The sequence below is a fragment of the Carya illinoinensis genome, chromosome 3, assembly GCF_018687715.1.
Source record: "Carya illinoinensis cultivar Pawnee chromosome 3, C.illinoinensisPawnee_v1, whole genome shotgun sequence".
Taxonomy (NCBI): domain Eukaryota; kingdom Viridiplantae; phylum Streptophyta; class Magnoliopsida; order Fagales; family Juglandaceae; genus Carya; species Carya illinoinensis.
The window spans coordinates 3275247-3286022 of record NC_056754.1 but is presented as its reverse complement, the minus strand read 5'-3'; the positions used below and the strand labels follow the sequence as shown (position 1 = coordinate 3286022).

Genomic DNA, 10776 nt, shown 5'->3' with positions numbered 1-10776 from the left:
GACTAAGACTCGTTTAGGCTCGCTCGTTTATGCTCGAGTCGACTCGTTAGCTCGGCTCGATTAAAATTCATTCATATATTAATAAATATATACATACACCTATGCATGTATATATGTATTAGCTAATAATATAAGCATACCACTTTTATAATTAAATATATAATATGTATTCTAATTACTTATGTCTATATAGTAAATATACTTCATAGGTATATTTTATAATTTGTATAATAATTAGTTGATAAAATTTAATAATTTCATATACTAGTATGTGGAAACCATATATGAAATAGATATATTCTATCATATTAAGTATATGTATTAATAATATATGTAGGCATATAATATATTGTTATTTTGGATAAATATCAACTAGTTAGATATTAATTATTTATAAATTTTTTAAAATTTTATAATTTAATAGAGGTTTTACTTGTTAATTGTATAAATTCAATATTAATTCTTTTTTATTTATATATTTAATTTATTAATTATTAAATCTTATTAAAAAAAATAATTCAAGTTCGAGCTCGAGTTCGAGCTCGACTCAACTCGAACTCGTTTGTGGGACGAACTCGAGCTCGAGCTCGAGTTGAGATTTCAACTTATCGAGTCGAGCTCGAACAAAGAATTAAAAAAAATCTCGAGCTCGAACTCGAGTATTTTGAGTCGAGCTCGAGTTCGACAAGCCAAAACTCGGCTCGACTCGGCTCGATTACAGCCCTATGACTACGCATAGATAGTCTTCAAAGGTCAATCGACCAAAAGACATTCAAGATCCAAAAGCCGATCGATCCAAATTTCCGAAGTAACTGATATAGCTAGATCCATCCATTTTCAGCTGGTTAATGGGGAGGGTACGTTTACATTAGCAGAAGTGTAAAAGCTATTTGGATGGGCTGAAGTTGGTTTTAAGTTTGCTTTTACATGTTGCTTAACTGGGTTGCTTGAGAGAAAGGAGGGTTCCTCTGCAACAACAAAGATCCAGAGTTCAAGCCCATAACTCATTTGTGGCCCATTCCTCAGATTCATGAGATTCAAGCCCAATTCCCCAATAGCTTCGTTCGAGCCAGCATAGATCTTAAACCCACGATTAAATTCTGGGCTTTCACGGAAAGCCACTCCACTGCCCTCCGGTAGCGTTCGGGGCCAACAACTTGTCTGTCTATCTGTTACAGCTTACAAGTCAAAGTCAATACAGAAAGCTTGACAAAGTCACACATCCAACGGTCAAGATCATCCTATTAGGTCTCTCGGTCCCCACTGTAAAGACCTCATGCGTTTAAGGAGGGGTTACTAATACTGAATCCTGAGTATTCTCGGTGTCGACGTGTCGTACATCTCTCGTCTCTTCTCTGTAAATTCAACGACCTATAACTCTCTTAGACCGGAAGTCCAAGGTCCATCATGGCCGACCACCACCACCACCACCGTCCTCACCGCATCTCACTCCCACCGCGCGCCACCACGTCAAACAACTTCGGCACCCCCACCACGCCGACTACTATTAACAGACCTTACCCTCCCTACCCCTACGCTTCCTCAACTCCAATCTCAACCCCGTCCAAACACCGCCTCTCCTCCCTCTCTTCCTTCAACTCCAGATCTTCCACTTCTACCGAATCCTCCCTCTCCTTCCTCTTCCTTCTCCTCTTCTCTCTCCGATCCCTCTATTCCCTCCTCCCTTTCCTTCGGTCCTCTCCGTCCTTCTCTCTTTTCCCCTTCTCTTTCCTCGTCTCCCTCCTCTCTTTCCTCCTCACACTCTCTTTCTCTCTTTTCACCTCCAATTCTTCCTCTTTCAAAAACCCCTTTAACCGAAAACCTCAAAACCAACCCCTTTTTTCTCTATCCTTGATTACGCAATCTCAGCTGAGACTTTTGGTCGCCAAGTCCATTCTTTTGGCCGTGGTTTTTCTTCTTCGCTTCCAAGCGCTCCGCTACTGCGGCACAGCTGCGATGATTCTCGCTGAGTTGTCCGGCAATGTCGCTGCCCGGTTCGTTGCCGAGGGGAAAGATAGGAGTATCGGTGTCCGGATTTGGAAACGGTCCTCTAAGGTTGGTGGGTTTTTCGCTTTGTTTTCTGGATTGTTTTTGTTGTCTATTAGTTGGGATCGGGTTGAATGCTTTCCGTTGTCTGCTTCTTTGGTTGAGAAATTGGGAGTTTCAGTGTTTCCGAGGGAGAATTGTGTGAGGGTTTGGCCAATGCTGCTTCCGTTTCTTTCTGGATTTTTGGGTTGCTACGAGCGCATTTCGATGAATTGGGGGACAATTAGGCAACTGGGTCGGAAACGGGTTAGGCTGATTTCCCTGTTTTTCACAACTATTGTACTTTTTGTACCTGCCGTTATTAGTATGCTTGTGTTTGAAGCTGACGGAGATAGTGTCTCCGTTGGAAATATGATTTGGCCTCTGGCAAACACTGTTCTTTTTGGGGTGCTTTTGAGTGAAAATTATGGCAATGAGAAGCTGGTGAGTTCCAAGGATTTTCGGAGGGAATTTTTTGTTACATTTGTCTGTACCCTTGTCTTAGAGCTGTTTTATTTTCCTGAGCTCTCGCTTTGGGGATTGCTTCTTTGTGGTTTGTTGCTTTATGTTGCTGTTTGGGAATTAGATCCTATCTTTTCCAATTATCTTGAATTGGGAGTGGAGTCTCCAGAGTCATTTACTACCTCAATTATGAAACCAATACGGCACATTTTGAGCGAGAGGAAGTCCCGGAAGATAGCACTTTTCCTTTTGATCAACACGGGGTATATGGTTGTGGAATTTGTTGCCGGGTTCATGAGCAACAGTCTTGGGTTGATATCCGATGCATGTCACATGTTGTTTGATTGTGCTGCCCTTGCAATTGGGCTATATGCTTCATATATTTCACGTTTGCCTGCAAACAACCAATTTAATTACGGTCGTGGGAGATTTGAGGTTCTTTCAGGATATGTTAATGCTGTTTTCCTGGTTCTGGTTGGAGCACTAATAGTTCTGGAGTCGATTGAAAGGATTTTGGACCCTCAGGAGATATCAACTAGTAGTCTATTGATTGTTTCAATAGGAGGGCTTTTGGTAAATGTGATCGGTTTAATTTTCTTTCATGAGGAACATCATCATGCCCATGGTGGATGCTCACATTCTCAGTCCCAGTCCCACTCTCACCATCATGAACAACATTCTCATGACCATCTTGGACATGATCATGAGAATCATGGAAAACATCACGAATGTAGCATTGGTTCCCACAAATGCCATGAAAAGTCATGCTCTGACCACAGTGACCATCATGAACACCACGGCCACCATCCTGATGCCTGTGCTGACAGTCGGAAAGAAGATCACATTAGCGAGGGAACTAACTGTCACAATCACCTTGACCATGAACAGCACCATCATCATCAAGTAGCTGATAACCATGTCCATGAAAGCAGTCACAATCACCTTGACCACGTTCACCAACATGACCACCACCACCATCATCAAGCTGAGAACCAAGTCCATCAAAGAAGTCATGGCCACCTTGGCCACGGTCACAAGCATGACCACCAACATCATCATCAAGCTGACAACCATGTTCATGAAAGCTTCCTCAATGGCTCTTCAAGTAGTGGTCACACATTTGAAGGTCAGACTATGGCAGAATCTCATGGTCATAGAGCAGGTTCCCAGATCCACACACACTGTTCAGATACTCAAAGTTGCTCCTCCACGGGAAATCATGATTCCCACCCAAGAAAACTTCCATCTGGTGGAGAAAAACCACAAAAAAACCACCATCAGCATATCGACCACAACATGGAAGGAATATTTTTGCATGTTCTGGCAGACACTTTGGGAAGTGTTGGAGTTGTTATATCAACGCTTTTAATTAAGTACAAGGGATGGCTTGTTGCCGATCCCGGCTGCTCAATATTTATTTCAGTCTTGATTGTATCTTCAGTTATCCCATTACTCAGAAACTCTGCAGAAATTTTGCTCCAAAGAGTTCCAAGAATGCATGAGCAAGATTTAAAAGAAGCTCTAAATGGTGTTATGAAGATAAAGGGAGTGTGTGGAATCCAGAATTTGCATGTTTGGAGCTTTACCAACACAGATGTTGTGGGGACCCTAAATCTTCATATCTCAGCCGAAACTGATAAAGCTTCTACAAAGGCACAGGTGTCACGGATATTACATGAAGCTGGAATCAAAGATTTGACATTACAGGTGGAATGTGTTAGGTAAATGTTGTAGTAACTTCTGTTAATTTCATTGTCGTTTGAGAGGTCTTTCAGTGAGTAGTGACCACATCATCAAGTTTCATCACCTTAAAGATGCTGTTGGCTTCTAGAGAAGTGTGGATCTTCTGTTCTTCCCCTTGTGTTGACAATATCAACGTGGCCGTGCTTTGTAGATACTAGCCGGTGTGTGATAGCTACTTGCAAGATCAGTATGCTTCTTCCCATCAACTCAGGAAGGCTCACGAGTTCCATATACATATTTAAAAAAGAAAATGGTTAACATTCTAACAGGACAAAGTTACTTGCTATACGAGTATTTGGTCATATGCAATTTTGCACTCATGTAAAGAAACAAGCAAAGGATGCTGCATTACTACATGGTTGTGACTATTTGCAGGCGTGGGCATACTTTTGTAGTTCAGGTCCATGGATCTTAAAGTTCTATTCATGTTGTATGTGTGGGACACTTATTTTCATGTCATTGGTTGCTCTTGAAATCGCATCTAAGCTGGGTGAAACTACATGGTTGGAACAATTTTGATTCCACATGATTCTCACTATATTGGATTACAAGTTCACAATATCAATCTCCACTACAGGGTTACCAACGTTATGAGTATGCCTTTGCCAATGCGTACGTCTAAAGTCCACATTTTAGGATGTCCAGCCATCTTCTTTCGCCTTAACTTGTTTTACTGCATTTAGTTCACTTAAATATAACGGCGAAAATTTATTTTTCGAGTTTTTTTTATTAAATAGTAACGCAACGTAACATAGTAATGATTTGTACAAATCTTAAAAATATATAAATTCTGTAATCTTTTGGTAAAACATTAAACAAAAAGTAATTTTTTTTAACAAAGAGTTGGTATGAGATTTGTCAGTTTAAAGTTTATATAGTATTACTTGATGTAAAAATCTGACGTCATATGAGAAAGCATGAAAATATATTTATATTTTGGCTTTCTATAATAATTAAAAAAATTCCTACATTAAGTGGAATAGAAGCACCGGTAATTTCTCTTTGCAGAATTCATATACTCGCAGCGTTAATAAAGGAATAACAAAACTCGGATTCAATGATTTATTAAACTCGCATTTGAAATACGACATTGAAATACCAATGGTATCCGTAGCTCCTCGGTGCCTCTTCTGCCAACTGTGGACTTGAGACCACGTAATCAAAGCCTTTTTCCTCTAATGTACACCCGAATGTAGCAAAGTAAAATCCAACGACACGATGCTTCGATGTCGTTCTTGTTCGTTTTATATGCATCGTTTACATTCCCTGATAAACCCGGATGGACGGTTAACGTCTCTCTCTTTGAAGTTTGAACACCCGCACTGAATTCAGTTTTCAAAGGCCAAAGGAGAGGAGGAAGAAGAAAGAGGAAAGAAGATTTATCTCAAGCTCCGTTAACAGTCCGGTATTTGTTTTCTGCAACACCAAAATCGCTTTCTTTGTTCCCTGCATCACAGAAAATACCTTTTTTAAATAAATAAAATTAATAAATAAAACATCTTTCGAAATAATTTGATACTTTCGTATGAGAAGCTGACTAATTGGAGCTTAAGATCTAGGGTCATCGACATGGAAAGCTCGGAGGAGAAGGTGGTCGCCGTGATCATGGTTGGTGGCCCCACCAAAGGTATTAAACTCTCCTTCACTTGGAGACTTTCTTTTTCTTCTATTTTTAAGCATTTTTCAATTTTTCCTGTGTTATTTTTCTTCCAGGGACTAGATTTAGGCCTCTTTCGTTCAATACCCCGAAGCCCCTATTCCCTTTGGCTGGGCAGGCAATGGTTCACCATCCCATTTCAGCTTGTAAAAGGGTTAGCTTTTCTTGATTTTCCCATTTCCATTTGTTTAGTTCACCTGCCATTTGGGTTTTACCAATTTGAAAAATGTTCCTCTCAAATAATTGAAAAAAAGCCAAGTGGAATTCCTAAACGAATTTGCAATTATAGTTTATTGAGTTGATTGTGAGGGTTGTTCATCTCTGTGCTGTAGATACCCAATCTAGCCCAAATTTTCTTGATTGGATTTTACGAGGAGCGGGAATTTGCGCTATATGTGTCTTCGATATCCAATGAGCTGAAAGTTCCAGTGAGGTGAACTGTGCTTTGATTTTTCATGATGGTGTAGTGGGTATAAAGCTCTGACAGTCTTCGAATTTGATCTTAAATTGATTTCTTGTTGATCGTTTTGAATCTAGGTACTTGAAGGAGGACAAACCACATGGTTCAGCTGGTGGCCTTTACTACTTCAGAAATATGATCATGGAAGACTGCCCGGTTTAAGCCATGCTCTTTCTTTCCCCTCTTTGCCACCCGTTGTTGGGTCCAACTATTAATCCTAAATTGTTCACCAACTATTTTCATATAAATTCTCATTACACAAATCTACTTTTGTGCAGTCACATATCTTTCTGCTGAATTGTGATGTTTGCTGCAATTTTCCACTGCCTGATATGCTTGGTGAGTGTCACCTTGTGCGATACATGTTTAATGGCTTACGTTTACAGTTGTGTTTCCCAAAAATCAGGTTCTTATTTGTTGAATCATGCCTAAGATGTATAGAACGTAATTTTTGCAATTCTAATTTCCATCAGAGGCCCATAGAACATATGGCGGAATGGGAACAATGTTAGTCATTAAGGTTGGTACATAGTACTGCAGCATTATTATGTACATCACTCCCCAATTGGAATGCTCTACGTCACTCTTAAATTGAAAATGCTCTACACCGGGTTTCTTTTTTTTTGCCTTCACATGCAGGTTTCTGCTGAATCAGCAAGCCAGTTTGGTGAGTTGGTTGCTGATCCAATCACCAAAGAGTTGTTGCACTACACCGAGAAACCTGAGACATTCGTATGTAGAGTGTGCACATTTTGTTTGAGTTTTGTGAATTAAGTTGTTGCTTGATAGCCCTCCTGGCTTACTTGTGGTTCATCACTTCTGGCCATGTTTACTTATGGTTAACCATTTTCATGATGTGTAGGTAAGTGATTTGATAAACTGTGGTGTCTATGTATTTACCCCCGACATTTTTACTGCCATTGAAGGTGTGTCCACTCATAGGGAAGACCGAGGTTGGTATTTATTTTTCAAACCCAAGTTATCTAAAGTCACAATGCCAAATTCTTACCAATGGCGAAATGGTGTTGCGCAATGTTCCCTTTTAAAGCCTCAAATATGCATATCAAGTTAAGAAGAAAATTTTTGATTCTTTTGGCCAATTGTGTGCGTTACAATGTTTAGAGTAAGTCACAACAGATATCATTAGTAACAGCTTTACATTTTATCACTTATAAAAATAATAATAATAATAATAATAATAATAATAATAATAATAATAAACAGCTTTACATTTTATCATATGATAGGAAGCATGAGATTAAGTTGTTGACGAAATTTGGGTTTTGAATGATCTTTTTAAGTACTTTAATCCTTGTGGAAAGTATAATTTTATAATCTAAAACACTAGCTATACTGAAATTGAATACTTGTATGTATTGGGTTGGTGGAACAATATTTAAGGTGTGATTTAGAGTTCATTTCATGTACCTAATAAGTGGAGAAGCTGCTTGTTGTAGTCATTAAGCTTTCACGTGTCCAAATTGTTTCTTTTGGTGTGGGATATACAAAGCAGTTTCTCCATCCTGTTTGCACTGACTAATTTTACATTATTTGCAGCTAATCTACGTTGCGTGTTGAGCTTTGAATCCCTCCAGTCTGTGACAAGGTTTAATTTTACTACTACTTCCAATATTGAAAAATGGAATTCTGAATTGTTATGCAATGCAAATTTTAGTTGTATTATAGCAAGAACAATGCATTAGAGGCATTGCAACAGTAGATACAAGTCATATACGTGGAATTTATGCATGATTATGTGGATTTCCTTGGGGCATGAAAGGGATATGGCACATTTATGAAAAACTTACTATTTTTATAATGCATTTATTAGTGTTTCTTTGTTCATCTGTTGATTTTTGAAGGCCCATTTCCTTTCTGTTCTCATTGCTGCTTTTTTTTCTCTTAACAGAACCTTTCCTATGGATTTTGTGAGACTGGACCAAGATATTTTGTCACCTCTTGCTGGAAAGAAGCAATTGTATACATATGAGACAATGGATTTCTGGGAACAGATAAAAACTCCAGGGTAGAATAACTGAGCCCAACATTTTGATTTGTCCCATCATGTCTAACTTTGGACTACCTTTCGCCCATCTAAATCTGTCTTTGAGATTGCAGAATGTCATTAAAATGTTCTGCTCTGTATCTTGCCCAATTCCGATCAGCCTCCCCCCATCTTTTGGCTAGTGGGGATGGCACTAAAAGTGCTACAGTAGTTGGTGATGTTTATGTTCATCCATCTGCAAAAGTTCACCCAACTGCAAAGGTAGTGACCTATCTTCAGCAAAAGCAGTATCCCATGATCCTTTTAGTTGGAAATGTTAATAATAATGTCGTTGACAAGAATCTACCTATAAAAAAATGTCGTTGACGAAAATTTTAACTATGAGAGACCTAACATCCTTTAATATAATGTGGTTAGGTACTGTGGAATCAAATGTGAAAGCTAGAAATAAGTCAACTTCAGTAGTTGATTAGTTCAACAATAACCTTTATTGTCAGGGAAAACCTAGGAAAATGTTAATTTGGATGAAAAGAGAGGGAGTATCAAATAAAGTATTGTGTTTTATATTTCATTTTTCTGGTCATATCAATCTTTAAAGCAATAGGAGGTCACGACAGAATCCAAAGAAATATGGTGTCCCTTCTACCATTATTATATTATATATAGTGAAGTAAATTTTATAGGAAAAATACACGGAATGTTCTTAATTCAATTGTACAAAACATTAGGTGTGTTCTTTAAAGAAGAAAACTTGGAAGTAAAATGATTGCTGAGCATTCTGTCTGTCTTGGCCTTTTAGACAAGGAGCACTTGCATGTGAACCCAAGCCTCCAACTTCTTTAAGAAGCCAATATTGTACAAGGCTGCAACCCAAGAATCTCCAGTTTTGACTGCCTTGAATTTGCTAGCTTTCACCTTACCCTCTCTCAATTTTTTTCTGTTGCTTATTTGAACAGATTGGCCCCAATGTGTCTATTTCAGCAAATGTTCGTGTAGGTGCAGGCGTAAGGCTTATAAGTTGCATCATCTTGGATGACGTTGAAATTAAGGTAAAGAAGTGGATACATAATAAGACAAGGAAATAAATTCATGATAAGCTGTTGTGTTGTCTAAAGCTGACGATGATATGTTTTATTTTCTTTTTACAACATTTAATAGAATGTTCTCTTGACAGGAAAATGCAGTCATCATTAATTCTATTGTTGGGTGGAAGTCATCTATTGGGAAATGGTCGCGCGTCCAGGCAAGTCCAGTGATTTGTTTCTTCATGTTCTGATTATAACTGCCCCTGAGATCGTTCCAGGAGGCCCTCGATGTTAATTTTTTTTTTTTGATATTGGGGATTGGGGAGGGGGATCGAACCCAAGACCTCTCTTATAGAGGTTGGGTCTCATGCCATCTGAGCCACATGCTCTTGGCCCCTTGATGTTAATTATACAATTAAACCTTTCAATTTATAGGAGAAAGGTTTGTTTTCTTCAAAAAATACAGTTGAATAAATGAAGCTTCATTTTGATCTTTCAGTCATATTTTACACTGGGTACATTTGAAGACTGATTAAAAGAATTTACAGTTTAGTTTTCATGCTCTTAAGAACCTGTCAATTGTCCCGCACTTATGCATAAGTACAGACATTTGATCCCTTTCAAAATTTTGACAATACCACATCGCCATTTGATTTGTTCAGGCTGATGGAGACTACAACGCAAAGCTTGGAATTACGATCCTGGGTCTGCATCCTCACCTTCTCGGATTTATATTATACAATTCAATACTATTGACGTTCAAAGGCATTAATTCCAGTGCAATTTGACCTATAATGAGGCCTCCTTTGTTTTCACATATGAGATGAGATAAGTTGATATAAAAGTTAAAAATTGAATAAAATATTGTTAGAATATATTTTTTTAATATTATTTTTGTTTTGGGATTTGAAAATTTTAAATTGTTTATTTTATTTTGTGTAGGAATTTGAAAATGTTGTAATGATTAGATGAGATGAGATGAAAAGTTTTATGGAACTAAATTAGAGGCCTCATGTCGTTTTAACTGTATGCAGGAGAAGCAGTCATTGTGGAAGATGAAGCTGCTGTTATAAACTGCATTGTTCTACCAAATAAGACTCTTAATATTAGTGTACAGGAGGAGATAATTTTGTGATTTGAAGAGACAGATCCCGCAATGCCTCTTGTTTTTGTTCTAATTTTTGCCTCTTTTTTCCCCGCTTCCGTCGTTGCAGTGAGGAACAACTAGGCAACATTTTTGTTTGCCATTTTAATTGTCATATCAGCATAAATTTTTTATCAACTTAGAATGGTCTTTTTGCCAATTTGATTTCTGAAATCTGGAGACTCTTGACTGAACATTCATGTTTTCAGTTTACTTGCCTACTGCTAAATGATATCCAAATTTACTTTATGGCAA

The 10776-nt window shown here is 38.2% G+C and overlaps 2 protein-coding genes across 4 annotated transcripts; both read left to right on the top strand.

Moving 5' to 3' along the window:
* Positions 1 to 1307: 1307 nt before the first annotated feature.
* LOC122302528 (zinc transporter 5) lies at positions 1308 to 4743 on the top strand. Its single transcript, XM_043113826.1, has one exon. The coding sequence runs from the start codon at positions 1408 to 1410 to the stop codon at positions 4210 to 4212; it is 2805 nt and encodes a 934-aa protein (XP_042969760.1). The 5' UTR covers positions 1308 to 1407; the 3' UTR covers positions 4213 to 4743.
* A 681-nt stretch (positions 4744 to 5424) lies between these two features.
* Positions 5425 to 10717, top strand: LOC122302526 (mannose-1-phosphate guanyltransferase alpha-like). 3 transcript variants are annotated; one of them, XM_043113825.1, is made up of 16 exons: positions 5425 to 5635; positions 5784 to 5857; positions 5944 to 6041; positions 6220 to 6320; positions 6425 to 6503; positions 6626 to 6686; positions 6821 to 6867; positions 6987 to 7079; positions 7210 to 7273; positions 7905 to 7953; positions 8257 to 8373; positions 8466 to 8613; positions 9309 to 9401; positions 9527 to 9595; positions 10040 to 10082; positions 10412 to 10717. In XM_043113825.1, exons 2-16 carry the CDS (start codon positions 5800 to 5802, stop codon positions 10510 to 10512), a joined length of 1221 nt encoding a protein of 406 aa, XP_042969759.1. In that variant the 5' UTR covers positions 5425 to 5635; positions 5784 to 5799; the 3' UTR covers positions 10513 to 10717. The 3 variants fall into 3 exon arrangements, with proteins under 3 accessions (XP_042969759.1, XP_042969758.1, XP_042969757.1); XM_043113824.1 differs by having other exon boundaries at positions 5429 to 5635; positions 5790 to 5857; positions 7210 to 7300; XM_043113823.1 differs by having other exon boundaries at positions 5432 to 5635; positions 7210 to 7300.
* Positions 10718 to 10776: the final 59 nt, after the last annotated feature.

Excerpts from the sequence above, each read along its gene's own strand:
- LOC122302528 (XM_043113826.1), top strand. The coding sequence starts at position 1,408 with ATGGCCGACCACCACCACCACCACCGTCCTCACCGCATCTCACTCCCA.
- LOC122302526 (XM_043113824.1), top strand. The coding sequence starts at position 5,800 with ATGGAAAGCTCGGAGGAGAAGGTGGTCGCCGTGATCATGGTTGGTGGC. Across the intron at positions 5,858-5,943 it reads GGTTGGTGGCCCCACCAAAG|GGACTAGATTTAGGCCTCTT; the intron begins GTATTAAACTCT and ends TTTTTCTTCCAG. Across the intron at positions 7,301-7,904 it reads CACTCATAGGGAAGACCGAG|CTAATCTACGTTGCGTGTTG; the intron begins GTTGGTATTTAT and ends CATTATTTGCAG.